The sequence below is a fragment of the Thamnophis elegans genome, chromosome 5 (assembly GCF_009769535.1).
Source record: "Thamnophis elegans isolate rThaEle1 chromosome 5, rThaEle1.pri, whole genome shotgun sequence".
Lineage (NCBI taxonomy): Eukaryota > Metazoa > Chordata > Lepidosauria > Squamata > Colubridae > Thamnophis > Thamnophis elegans.
Genome location: NC_045545.1, coordinates 2802675 through 2816641, shown reverse-complemented (window position 1 = coordinate 2816641; position 13967 = coordinate 2802675). Strand labels below are relative to the sequence as shown.

The 13967-nt window shown below is 38.1% G+C and overlaps 1 protein-coding gene across 1 annotated transcript in view; it reads right to left on the bottom strand.

Annotated features, from left to right (window-relative positions):
• VAV3 (vav guanine nucleotide exchange factor 3) overlaps positions 1–13967 on the bottom strand; it is a 193061-nt gene that overhangs the window by 110044 nt on the left and 69050 nt on the right. The window contains exons 4-10 of the mRNA XM_032218068.1: positions 13797–13862; positions 11883–11979; positions 11000–11092; positions 8102–8170; positions 6031–6134; positions 3977–4076; positions 501–596 (exon numbers count right to left, since the gene is read on the bottom strand). Coding sequence (XP_032073959.1) covers positions 501–596; positions 3977–4076; positions 6031–6134; positions 8102–8170; positions 11000–11092; positions 11883–11979; positions 13797–13862 — 625 coding nt within the window. The remainder of the gene's footprint in view (positions 1–500; positions 597–3976; positions 4077–6030; positions 6135–8101; positions 8171–10999; positions 11093–11882; positions 11980–13796; positions 13863–13967) is intronic.

Sequence of the window (13967 nt, the reverse complement as noted above, 5' to 3'; positions counted from 1 at the left end):
GGTGTGTAATTTTAATATTGTATCTTGTATTTTTAATTTTTAAATGCTTTTTATCTTGTCTGTAAGCCGCCCAGAGTCCCAAGGGAGTGGGCGGCATACAAATTTTATTAAATTGAAATTGAAATTAAGTGGGATAACAAGTTGTTGCTGTTGTGAGAATCCTGAGTTCCTCCCCAAAGAAAGTGAGTGCAATGTTTCTAAAAGAACACTATCTTTAAAAAAAAGAAGTAGCTTAAAATTGACAGTGTGTTTTAAAATAAAGGAACCAAAGACCAGGTTAGGGATAGATACTTGTGAAGAAAAATCTATCCCTGACATCCACTTGATGGCATATAATCAATAATCAATCAGACTGTGTCTGGTGACACTCTTACAGATGAAATTCTTAAGTGTGTATTCTCAATAGTCCAAATTCACAGTACAACAGTGAATGTTCTAAATAATTGCACAGGGGTAGAACTAGCAAGATACAATCTCAATCATTAAAAAAAATTAAATACCTGAAGTAGCAGATGATACTTCAGAACTCGTTGCATTGGTACTACTAGGAGATCCCGCAGAGTAAATTTCCCATTATTAGCTCTTTTGGAACATTCCTAATGAAAGAATAACCAAAAATTGAATGAGTAAAAGTTTCTCAGGATGACTCATAATAAAAATAGCAATGTTATCTTTGATAAGAGACTTGTTTCTCAAACTGCACCAACTATTCAATTATATTGAATTTTGATTTAGTCTGAATACTAGGGGGTCCTTAGATTTAGTCTTCTTTCTCACCCAGCCCACTGTTTTGTAATTCAAAGATCAAGCACAATTCAGAAATGATTGAGCAGGTCTGGGTTAGGAGAAATCATTGGGTTATGATCAGTGGTGGGATTCAAATAATTTAACAACCGGTTTGCCAAGGGTCAGGTTAGCTGTCGTTGGTCAAACTGGTTGTTAAATTACACACACACACACACACACACACACACACACACACACACACTCTATCAAAGTGGATCCTGGGGGCTGCCCTGCAATGAAAAAGTGGGAAACGGAGTGGCCGGCGCAAGGAAAGGAGGAGGAGCAGGTAGAAGAAAGAGGGGACGCGGCCTTCTCCTCCCCTCACACCAGCCACACCATTCCCCATTTCTCCTTTGCAGCGATCCACTTTGATAGCAAGGAGAGTGGTTTAATAACCGTTTCGTCTGAACCACTGCAAACCATCTGAATCCCACTACTGGTTATAATCGTGACAAAAGGGCGAACGACAAAACTGCGCCTGACTAAACCGCGTCGCTAAAACCGCGATGTCATCAACGCGCCGACAACAGCGCGCCGACAACAGCGCGGAGACAGAAGGGCGCTTTACAACAGCGCAGAGACAGAAAGCCGATTTAACTTAAGGTAAGGATTAGGTTTAGGTTTAGGTTTAGGTTTAGGGTTAGGGTTAGGGTTAGGTTTAGGGTTAGGTTTAGGGTTAGGTTTAGGGTTAGGTTTAGGGTTAGGGTTAGGGTTAGGTTTAGGGTTAGGTTTAGCATTACGTTTAGGGTTAGGGTTAGGGTTAGGGTTAGGGTTAGGGTTAGGGTTACATTTAGGGTTAGGGTTAGGTTTAGTTTTAGTTTTACAGTGCGCTTCTGTCGCTGCACTGTTGTCGGCGCAATTCAGCGCTCATTCATTGGAGCGCTTTAGAACACGCAGTTTTGTCACCGCGGTTTAGTCGGGCACGGTTTTGTCGTTCGCCCTTTTGTCGGTGAACCGTTATGATCTGGTCAGGATTACCAGAGGCAAGTGAGGATGACTAAAATTTTAATTTCAGCCTTTCCCCTTTCAAATCTTCCAACCCATCTACAGGCATTTTTAGAAAAGATAACAGTTTTCACATCTAATTGTAATTTATAAAGATTTAATTTCCCTCCCTCATGCTATAGACAGTGGCCCTGCCCTATATTAGAATTACCTGCATTTCCTCTATAATAGGAACAGAAAACACTTTTTCAGGCCAAGGACTGCTCCTGTTTTATTTGCCTTATTGAAAAACAACAATATTAACCAAAATAGTATGTAAGTGTTTAAATAAAGTCATACGGTTTATACAGATGGGACTACAATATAAACTTTGACGACACTATAAAAAATTTTGGCTGGCAATTCAGCTCATAAGTAGAACAATTCAAGAATATTTGACTAGATTACTCAGGAGTCCTTTTCGGTGGGGTAGGATATCAAGGGATGACATCCCAAAAAGTAAGTGGAGCCAGGACAGAATAGTAAATGGAACCAGGATAAAGTTAATTTAATGTACGTATAAATATAATTAAATTTAAACTTAATTAAGTAGTCAACATGATTACTCCCCATGTATTTAATAAGTTTCCTCTGCTATGATATTAAGAATTGCAGTTCAGCAGCAACTTTCAGAACTACTCTGGAGGGTTTAAGTAGCCCTGGGTGGATACCCTTAGTAATTAAACCTTGTAAGGGAAGCTCTACTATTTATTTTTGTAAACAAATTCACAGGCAATTTTAACTCTTGGTCTGCACATTAAGGAGAATGAAGTGACATTGCAAGTGTAGTATAAAAGAATATACTTCTTTAGTACAGAAGTGGGGACTATTTTCCTTCAAATCTGCCTTGCAAAGTGCTCTTTCCTATAACAAAGAATGAATTGCACTTCGCCATTCAACCTTTTAGCAGCAAAACATGTTATCTACAGGGGAGGGTCTTCAGATTCCATTTGCATTTAGCAGTTAGCAATAGCAATAGCAGTTAGACTTATATACCGCTTCATAGGGCTTTCAGCCCTCTCTAAGCAGTTTACAGAGTCAGCATATCGCCCCCAACAACAATCCGGGTCCTCATTTTACCCACCTCGGAAGGATGGAAGGCTGAGTCAACCTTTGAGCCGGTGAGATTTGAACAGCCGAACTGCAGAACTAGCAGTCAGCTGAAGTAGCCTGCAGTGCTGCATTTAACCACTGCGCCACCTCGGCTTTATCTATCTTTATGGAAATGGTTCCATCCATTCCATCTCAGCTTTAATCATCCCACCACCTAAGCCACCCTAATCTTCGTAACATTTACACAGATCGTAATTTCCAATTTCATTGTAGAAATAAAATTAGCAGAACATAGGTTGGAATACGTACCTATGTAGTATGCAATACATAAAGAGGGGTTAATAGTAGATCTGTCAGGCCTGCATTTATATTCCTTTTAGAATTTTGGCCTGCCACGCATTCTCTTATTTCATTATGCTGTTTCATTAGTATAATTGGATGGATGGATGGATGGATGGATGGATGGATGGATGGATGGATGGATGGATGATAGATAGATAGATAGATAGATAGATAGATAGATAGATAGATAGATAGATAGATAGATAGATAGATATAGATGATAGATAGATAGATAGATAGATAGATAGATAGATATAGATAGATAGATAGATATAGATGATAGATAGATAGATAGATAGATAGATAGATAGATAGATAGATGATAGATAGATAGATAGATAGATAGATAGATAGATAGATAGATAGATGATAGATGATAGATAGATAGATAGATAGATAGATAGATAGATAGATAGATAAAAAGATAGATAGATAGAAAGATGATAGATAGATAGATAGATAGATAGATAGATAGATGATAGATAGATGATAGATAGATAGATAGATAGATAGATAGATAGATAAATAGATAGATAAAAAGATAGATAGAAAGATAGAAAGATGATAGATAGATAGATAGATAGATAGATAGATAGATAGATAGATAGATAGATAGATGATAGATGTATGATAGATAGATAGATAGATAGATAGATAGATAGATAGATAGATAGATAGATAGATAGATGATGGTAGGCAGGCAGGCAGGCAGGCAGATATAATGGATGAATGGATGGTAGTTTGATTATAAGTGTTGATTCAAATCAAAATATTTTTATCTGTAAATAAATCAATAAAATGTCCCAGGCACCTCCAATTTCAGCTTAACATCTTCCTTTGTCTTGGAAATAATATCCAAACAGGAAATAGCCATCTCTACTTGACTGCAATACTGCCCGTAAATCACCAATCTAGAACAATACAAAAAAAAGAGAGATAAATCAATTCACTTGTACATTATTAATATTCATTTACATATTATTACATTCAACAGGTTTATTTTAATTTCATCCCTAACCACAGTTTACAGATAGTCCCTTGTCTTACAACCACAGATGGAACCATAATTTCCATCGCTAAACAAGGTAATTGTTGAGTTGAGTCATCATCATGGCTCATTTTACAACCTTTTTGCCCTGATTGTTAAGCGCTGCATCTCTGTGAATCGTGTCATTAGACAAATCTGGTTTTTGCCCCGACTTTGCTTGTCAGCAGCTGGCTGGGGAGGTCGCAAATGGTGATCACAGGACCCCTGGGATGCTGCAATCATAACAAGCACATGCATGGTTGCCAAGCACATGAATTTTGATCACGTGACTGTGGGGAAGGCTGCACTAGTCATAAGTGTAAGGACCAGTTGTCAGTTTTTTTTATTGCTAGCGTAACTGTGAATCTTTTTAAAATAAAAAAAGTAGCAGACGCTACCTGTAAATTCTTTAGTGCGTGTGGCTTCATCTCAGCAACTATTATATTCAAAGCAATATTTAAAAATCTCAGTCTCAAAAGTAAACATTATGACTTTAATCTGGCTGAAACTATACAATAGCAATCAATAGCAATAGTTAGACTTATATACCGCTTCATAGGGCTTTCAGCCCTCTCTAAGCGGTTTACAGAGTCAGCATATCGCCCCCACAGTCTGGGTCCTCATTTCACCCACCTCGGAAGGATGGAAGGCTGAGTCAACCCTGAGCCTGGTGAGATTTGAACCGCTGAACTGCAGATAACAGTCAGCTGAAGTGGCCTGCAGTACTGCACCCTAACCACTGCACCACCTCGGCTCTGACACCTTTTACGGAATAATTTTAGTATTTATCATTAAAGTAGTCTTCAATCAAGCAGTCATTAAGCGCACGAATGTGACCACTTTACTTAATGAACACAATCCCTGCTCTTCCTGTTGTGGTTAACCATGTGAGTCGCTAAGCAGAGCAGGGGGTTGCCTCAGGGGCTGGGGCAGGCCTTAAGAGATCTGGTGTAGGCCCAGGCCTGCACTGGACATCTCCTTTGACCAAGATAGGTGGACGGAAGCTGCTGCAGAATCCTTTGATCAGTCATAAGGGTAGGAGAATTGCCAAGCATCTGAATTTTGTCCACATGGGAGCAGGGGTGCTGCGGTGGCTGTAACTTCGGGCACAAGTCATAAGGTCCCTTCATTCAGTGATGTCATAATTTTAAACAGTTGAATAAGCTGCCATAAATCGAGAACTACTTGGAACACAACCCTCAGAAAACTCAATGCAGATGGGAAGGAATCACATAATTGCAATTAGTGTATCAATTGTGTCCTGGTTATAGAAAGTGTTAAAATGTCCCATATTTTCCCCACCCCGAAGTGATAACGTGAAGGAATGGATATGATGAAGTTCCTGTGGCCAATTCCAACCTTAATTCTCTTCCAGTACTTCTAGAAATCAGAAAATGTGAGATAGATAGATAGGTAGGTAGGTAGGTAGATAGGTAGATAGGTAGATAGGTAGATAGGTAGATAGGTAGATAGGTAGATAGGTAGTTGGATAGATAGGTAGATAGGTAGGTAGGTAGATAGACAGACAGACAGACAGACAGACAGACACCAAATAAGGTTCATATCCAAGAAAACCATAACAAAATATACAAAAGGAAAAAGGAGTGGATATAGCACATTCTACAGAATAACTCTCTATGAAATTTAATTGTTTTTAACGCACTGGAGTAATGTATTATAGACTAATACTAAATATAAAAACTGTCCATATTTGAACGCAAAACTTTTATTTTAAACTACATTAAATGCAGCTAAGAACTTATCATGGATAAATTAACACCAACAGCTCAAATTCACATTTTAAATATATACATTTTATATATATAAAGGACTATTACCTTTCCTTGTAGCTAATAAAAATTTTATACAAATTCTGGTCACTTTTGCTTACAATGGATTCATGAATATCTTGTGTTAAAGTTTTGTGTATTTTCACCAAATCCTGAAACAAAAAAAATAAACCTTTTATAAGAATCTTCAGTCCTATCATATCAGCTTTTCATTGTAAAGTTATTATTTTTATACGATGAAATACAATGATTATATTAAATCACACTAGAAACTAGAAAGTATTATCATTGTGGTTATTAAAATGAACATTTATTTACCGTAAATTTACCGGTATGTATTTGTTATATAACCCTTAAAAAATTATAAATTTAAAAGTATATTGAGTTCACTGTCACAATTTTTAAGTCAACTGGGCACATTAAACTTTATTCATAGTTAATCTATCTTGGATTAAGGATAGGATAACTTCACCCTATCTTCTATTGTTAAGGCATTAATTCTCAGTCTCTTTCTTCCCGGACCCATGGTTGCATAGGAAGACTTGACTTGATCAAAATAAACTCAGAAAATATCTAAATTCCATTTTAGATTCCTGGCTGCAATCAGGTTTAATGTCCAAATATAGGGACATGGAGGAAGTTTCGTTTACCTTTGTAAATTTAATACTAATGTCTTGCTCCCCAAATGCTAAATAAACTGTAAATTTCTTACTATTAACTAAAGCTCTAGTCCACACAACTGAGTCATAAATTCAAAAGCTTGTTAAAAAGAGCCGAGGTGGCGCAGTGGTTAGGGTGCAGTACTGCAGGCCACTTCAGCTGACTGTTATCTGCAGTTCGGCTGTTCAAATCTCACCGGCTCAGGGTTGACTCAGCCTTCCATCCTTCCGAGGTGGGTGAAATGAGGACCCGGATTGTTGTTGGGGGCAATATGCTGACTCTGTAAACCGCTTAGAGAGGGCTGAAAGCCCTATGAAGCGGTATATAAGTTTAACTGCTATTGCTATTGCTATTGTTTGTTCCTGTTTTTTCCACTTGAAACAAAATAAATGTGCATATTGCCTAGAACTTTCTTTTTCTACAAGACAAAAACTGCCTGCAAGGATGTGAATGTGTAAATGCTCAACGCAACACCTATCAGAAGCCTCCTGAGGAAAGTTGTTGAAATTTTCCTGGCAGGAGACACAATTTTGAGACAAAACCTTTCGCCAACAGACAAGGAATCTATTGATTGCTGACTAGCAGCTTCTAACGCAGAGAATAGAGAAGGCTCTGGTATTTCCCTTGACATCATCACCCTAACTGAGAAGGACACTTTCTCGGTGGTGTTTTTTTGAAGATTTGACTTTGTTTTTATTATTTTTTAAGGCAGGATAAACTACCCAACCAGTGTATGAGAGGAGAAATCCTAAACACAATGGAAAAGAGAACGATGGGATAATGAATCCCTTCACCCACCTATTATAAACCCTCTACGTAAAAAGAAACAAACTTGGCTGAAAAAAAATGGATTTTAAGTACAATTAATTAACTAATTCATTCAAATCCATCAGTTCATTTAGACAAAAGTTATCAATTTGCTTAGTAATTGTATTTTTTTCATGGCAAAGAGTTGGCTCTCAACTTCTATCTTAAAAAATGAAACTCATTCGCAGATTAGGGGAAAGGATAAATATCATCCCTCCTCTACCCCACCAAGGGTTTGGAGGTGACATTTTAAAGTGACATTCTAGTGGACGAGTAAACATATATCAGTAAACCATCTGCTAGCCTTGTCCTTAATTCTGTTCTTTTATCTTGGACTAGGTGAAGCCAACAATGGCTCATCAACGGAGTCTCCCAATTCTATATTTTCCTGGGCAATGACATCAAAGCATCCTGAGCTGAGTGGGGTTTTTTCCTGGGCAAAAGAAAGCTTAACTTTGTGAGCAGGCAGGAGTAAGACCAATAGATGAGCTACAATTTCCATTCCGTCGATAGCTCGTCTATCAATTCAAGTGTTACGTCTCAAAGGATCCTTTCTGTACATCCTATTTGTCTTCATTCTACCTAAATTCTCCAGCAGTGCCTTGTAGACAGTCTTCACATGAATATCACAACTTCTGGAAATATCACTTACAGGAATGTTGATGAATACCGTTTCAAATTCTGATGGCGTCAGAAATCTTTTCAATGGCACCATAAAAAACTGTAAAGAGAAAAACACAGGCACACAAGTAATATTATACATTTTGCCCAATGGAACCTCTTTTAGTGGTGCTTGATATCCGTGTCTTGTTTTAAATATATACATGTTAGAACACCTTATCATTTGATCAAATTCCCAACCTTGCACATTAAGCATTAATTGATAATAGCAATAGCAATAGCAATAGCAGTTAGACTTATATACCGCTTCATAGGGCTTCCAGCCCTCTCTAAGCGGTTTACAGAGTCAGCATATCGCCCCCAACAACAATCCGGGTCCTCATTTTACCCACCTCGGAAGGATGGAAGGCTGAGTCAACCTTGAGCCGGTGAGATTTGAACAGCCGAACTGCTGAACTAGCAGTCAGCTGAAGTAGCCTGCAGTGCTGCACTCTAACCACTGCGCCACCTCGGCTCTCTCTGATAAAAACCAGCATTTACCAAACTTCTGATACATGAAAATGATTTTCCTCTGATTAATTCCTATGGACAGAAGGTATAGCCACTGTATTTTTGCAGTAAGACTAAATGATCCAGCCCTGCCAAAAGTTAGCAGTAATAATTTAAATAAAATTACATTGCCCCGGGTTTTATAATGGATATTTAAGGAGGTTATAAGTTATTCCTCCACTGGGTCATTGTTTATGTATGCAGCTTAGCAATAAAAGGGAATATTCGGAGCAAAGTTCATCTTGGTAGCAAACTCTTTTGTCGTTTTTTGAACACTGCATAATTGTCTTTTGTCTTGGATGTTTTCCTCAAAGAAAATATCACTGTGCATGAAAATTCCCTTTTATCTCAATCAGGGTTTCTCAATCTCAGAACTTTGAAGAATTCTGCGAGTTGAAGTCCATATAATTTAAAGTTCCCGAGGTTGAGAAACACTGATCTAAATCATTTAATAACTTGAAACTCATTTCACATCAGAATATTCCTGACAAATAGTAGAATCAGTACTGTAATTTCCATTGAGAGATTACAAGGGAGTCAGGAAGAAGGTGGATTTTTCAATCTTACATTTAATTATTTCTCAAGCCATAAAGTTATGAAATTGATTATTGAGTATGTGTATGTATGTATGTATGTATGTGTATGTGTATGTATGTATATGTATGTATGTGTGTATATGTGTATATGCATGCATGCATGCATGTATGTGTGTGTATATATATATGTGTATGTGTATGTGTGTGTGTATGTGTGTGTGTATGTGTGTGTGTATGTGTGTATACACACACACACACACACACACACACACACACACACACACACACACACACATATATATATATATATATATATATATATATATATATATATATATATATATATATACACATTTGTTTTCGTAGATTTTCACGGGTGTAGGTGTGCTGGTCTTGTTGTATTCCGGTCTTTTCCCGTGTAAGATTGAGATTGTCTTGGCAACGTTTCGGCGAGGTCTCACTCGCCATCTTCAGCCTGGCGTATATATCACATTAATGTATCCAACAGTCAAATTTAGAAAGTTGTGGTAGATTAGGGATCTCGAAATGCTTCAACACTGAAACAGTTCATTCAATTATCTGACAAGTTTAACAAACTTTTTCACATGTGGTTTGATCCTTCCAAATTCAGTTGGAATGAAAAATTGACTGAAAGATTGTTTTAAAAATGTCTTTAAAAAATTAACTGATATGATGGACTCACTGATAGAAATACTGCAGAGATTATCAGATGTTCTGTAATAGTAATTAAGCGATCCAGAGTTTTACTTAAATAGAGAAAACCTCTGTACTCTCTTCTGTTGAGAAGTGAGTGGGGGAATTGTTGGGGGGTTTCATAATTGGACAATGTGATCATCCAGGGGGTGAGAAGAAAAGGAAACTATTGCTTAACTAAGCAAGCATTTGCATGGGGGAACCCAGAGTTGGTTTCGATTCTTTAGTACCAAAATGGTGTATCCAATAAACTTTTTACTTTTGGAAATTCAAAGCTCCTGAGAGTGTTTCCTTATTTTGGCTTCATTAGTTGGACAGTTGACACAAGGAGACTATTGAGTTCTAGTTCTGCCTTGGACATGCAAGCTGACTGGGTGACTTGGGGCAGTCACTCTCTCTCAGTCCACAGGATTGTTGTTATTGGAAGTATAGGAGGAGGAAGGAGTATTGTATATTTTAAGAGCCGAGGTGGTGCAATGGTTAGGGTGCAGTACGGCAGGCCACTTCAGCTGACTGCTATCTGCAGTTCAGCGGTTCTAATCTCACCGGCTCAAGGTTGACTCAGCCTTCCATCCTTCCGAGGTGGGTGAAATGAGGACCCGGATTGTTGGGGGCAATATGCTGACTCTGTAAACCACTTAGAGAGGGCTGAAAGCCCTATGAAGCAGTATATAAGTCTAACTGCTATTGCTATTTTCACCACCTTCAGTTATGTATAAAAATAATAAAGACAGGATTTTTAAAAATCCAGATAAATCTAATACGTTCTTACTTTAAAACAACTGAGGAACTTGGATTATGTCAGGTATTGAATATAAATAAATTTAGCAAATTTTATGCGCTGCTTTATCTTTGTGGCCCAGTGGTGGAAAAAAAACAGGGATTGTAACTGGTCTCAAATTCCCTCTGATCAACAGTGCTGTCCTTTAGAACAAAGCAAACTCAGAACACTTTGAAGAAACATTTCAAATGAAGCTGTTTCATTTCAAGGTCAAAAACTAAACATGTTTTCTATTTTGTGCACACCTCTGCTATGTTATACATCCTTGCCTGAAACTTCTCTGCTCTCCTAGCTCCCCTGGCAATAAGTGGGAAATGAGTTCCTGATTGTTTTATCACATCAACTTTACCTTTTCGATTGATTCCAGGGTTTCGGTGTATTTCTCTTCAGTCTGTTTTATTTCCGAAAGACAGCAAGTTCTTATGTCATTCTCAGGACATTTCTGCCAAGTCAATAAGAGTTTACTTGAATACGAGCATACTCCTGGGTATTTTTCAGCCGGACCATATTTCTCTACCAACTGTCAGTGAGAGTCAGCATCCTAATCTATCTTGTTGTAGATCTGAACTCAGCAACATGGACATCTGCCTTGCCCCATAGCTCGCCAATTTAAAGAATAATCGGAAGAGAATCTCTCCCAGGATTTCTGGAAACACAGTAAATGGCTTCTGGCTCCCACCATATCCTGTGTGGACCCTTTGAATTGTGAGAAAAGGCTGTGGCAGGGGATCTAAACCCAGCTTTCACTGGTCAGGGCATCAATCAATTAAAGAAATGATAGAAGGAAGAGAGAAAGAACCACAACTTCCAACTGTGGGAGTTTGGGGAAAAGATGCTGAAGGAAGTCATGAGAAGCAGGAGAACAAATGCAGGCAAAAGAACCATGTTTTAAAACTTCTTAAATGAGAACGGGAGATTTTTAAAATGCTGTGATATGTTTATTATCAGGCAATTTAAAATCGCACTCACTTAATTGACCAAGTAATGGAGCAGAATGATGACAGACCAAAATATTTATGTGGGGAAAAAAGAATTTACCAGGTAGATGACAGTGGAAGATTTTTAGGGAGGAAATTGGGGCCAAGTTGCCAATGGCTTTAATATGATTAATTGGCTCTTAACACTCCATCGGAAATCCATGGGACTGAAATGGGTTTAATTTTGGATGATGGCCTAAATATATTACTGCACTATTTTTTTTTTGTGCCCATCTGAATCTTTTGATAACTCACTGCTTCAGCTTTCATTAGGTCTTCATACACTTCACCTCCTTCATCTTCCCCGTAGACGCAATCATAAAGGTCTTCATCGTCATTCACTCTTGTTTCACTAGAATACAATGTGAAAGGAGGAAATTCAGAACACATAACAAGACCTATTTAAAAAATCCAGACGAGTATCACAAAATAATGTATGGGATTCCTCTGATCTCCTGTCCATTTTGAGCACCGATAGGAGGCAGACTTAGAAACCAGTGGTGGGATTCAATTTTTTTTTACTTCTGGTCCTGTGGGCGTGTTTTGGTGGGTGTGGCAGGGGAAGGATGCTATAAAGTCTACATTCCCACCCCATTCCTGGATACTGCAAAATCCCCATTTCCTCCCGATCAGCTGAGAATAAATGAGGGTATGGCCAGTCAGAGGTGGCATTTAGTGGTTCTCTGAACTACTTAAAATTTCCGCTATCAATTCTCCAGAACTGGTCAAACCTGCTGAATACCACCTCTGTTAGAAGCAGTTGGCTTGGCTTTAGTTGAGTTGAGTTTATTGGTTTTGTATGCCACCCACTCCCGAAGGACTCCGGGCGGCTTTAGGTTGCTTAGATCACCTGAACACTAAACTCAGAGGTGGGTTCCTACCAGTTTGCACCTATTTGGTAGAACCGGTTCGTCAAATCTACCGAACCGGTTAGAAGAGGTTCCACCAGTGGACCCGGAAAGCAGGCCACACCTACAGAAGAGGTTCCAAACTTTTTTGAAACCCACCACTGGTCCTTGGATATGATTATTCTACACTATCATGCTCATATTTATAAAACTCAGGGCCTCTGTGAAAGGTAAGGATGACTACTACGTTTGTGGCGCAACCAGAACATTGCGTGTGTTGAAGTTGTTTTAACGCAAACCAAAGATGCCTTTTAAAAAACAACTTTACATCCTATTCTTATGCATGCCAGTGCTGTGTGTGAGGTAATTTAAGGTGGTTCTGACAAGTGTCGTCGGCATCTTCATATCTGGTCACATGGGCGGCAAGCCACTCCCATCCAGTCACATGGGTGGCAAGCCACTCCCACAAAGGAGGCCACACCCACAGAGTAGGTTTGAACAATTTTTGAAACCCACCACTGACTAAACTATGATAAACCTTAACTGTGGCCAGTGAATACAAGAAATCTAAATAATCGTAATTACTATCAATACATTGCCCCTAGGTTCAAAGAAGGCAACAAGTTAGGATAGAACTTTTTTTTTAATTTCTTCTCTCATCAGTACCACAAATGTTCTATAAGCTTACAGGTAAGCTTCACATAACAATAGTAAGTGGACTAGAATTTCTTGAATTGCAATCATCTGACCTCAGAGGTGGTACCATGGCTGGAAGTTCAAGGACCAAGTCCTAGGTGCCACTTGTTCAGAACCATCGCATGGTCACTGAAGAAGCAGTCGTTATATTTAAGGTTACCGCTATCTATTTTACATTATTCACTATTAAAAATCATTAACAAATGTTGATTGTTACCTAATTTATGACAGTGGTACTAATTCATGAGGCCATGGATATCATGAAGATCAAATTTGGAAGTAGAATATCTTGATTTTAAGGGTATGATGGAAGATCAAGCTTAACAAAGGTTTAAAACGCTTATTTTTGTCCTTTTTAAAAAAAAAACAGAGGGTGGATGCCAAGATCCCGATTAACTATCTTAAAAGGCTACTAGAGACCTCTGGAATGGCAAATTTGAAAAGTCTTCATTGGGTGAGTTTATCTTCAACTCTGAATAAAATAAAAATTGATTACAAACTTAATGACTTAAAAGAATTTAAAGTAAACAGCAAAATGCTAAACGAAATATTATTCTCCATAGGATCGGCGGAATGTCACCATCCAACGAATTAGAACCTAAAATGAATACACAATATGACCTACTCTATTAAATCTGGAAGGCCTTTGTATATGTCTTCATCATTAACACTCTCTTCGGTGGGAAAGGACCTATGGGGACAAAAAAACAAACAAAAGTTAAAAATTAATAAAGAACAATCTGATTTAATCATATTTTTGCTGTTTTCTGTGCTTTTTCTTTTGCTGCTTTTGTGA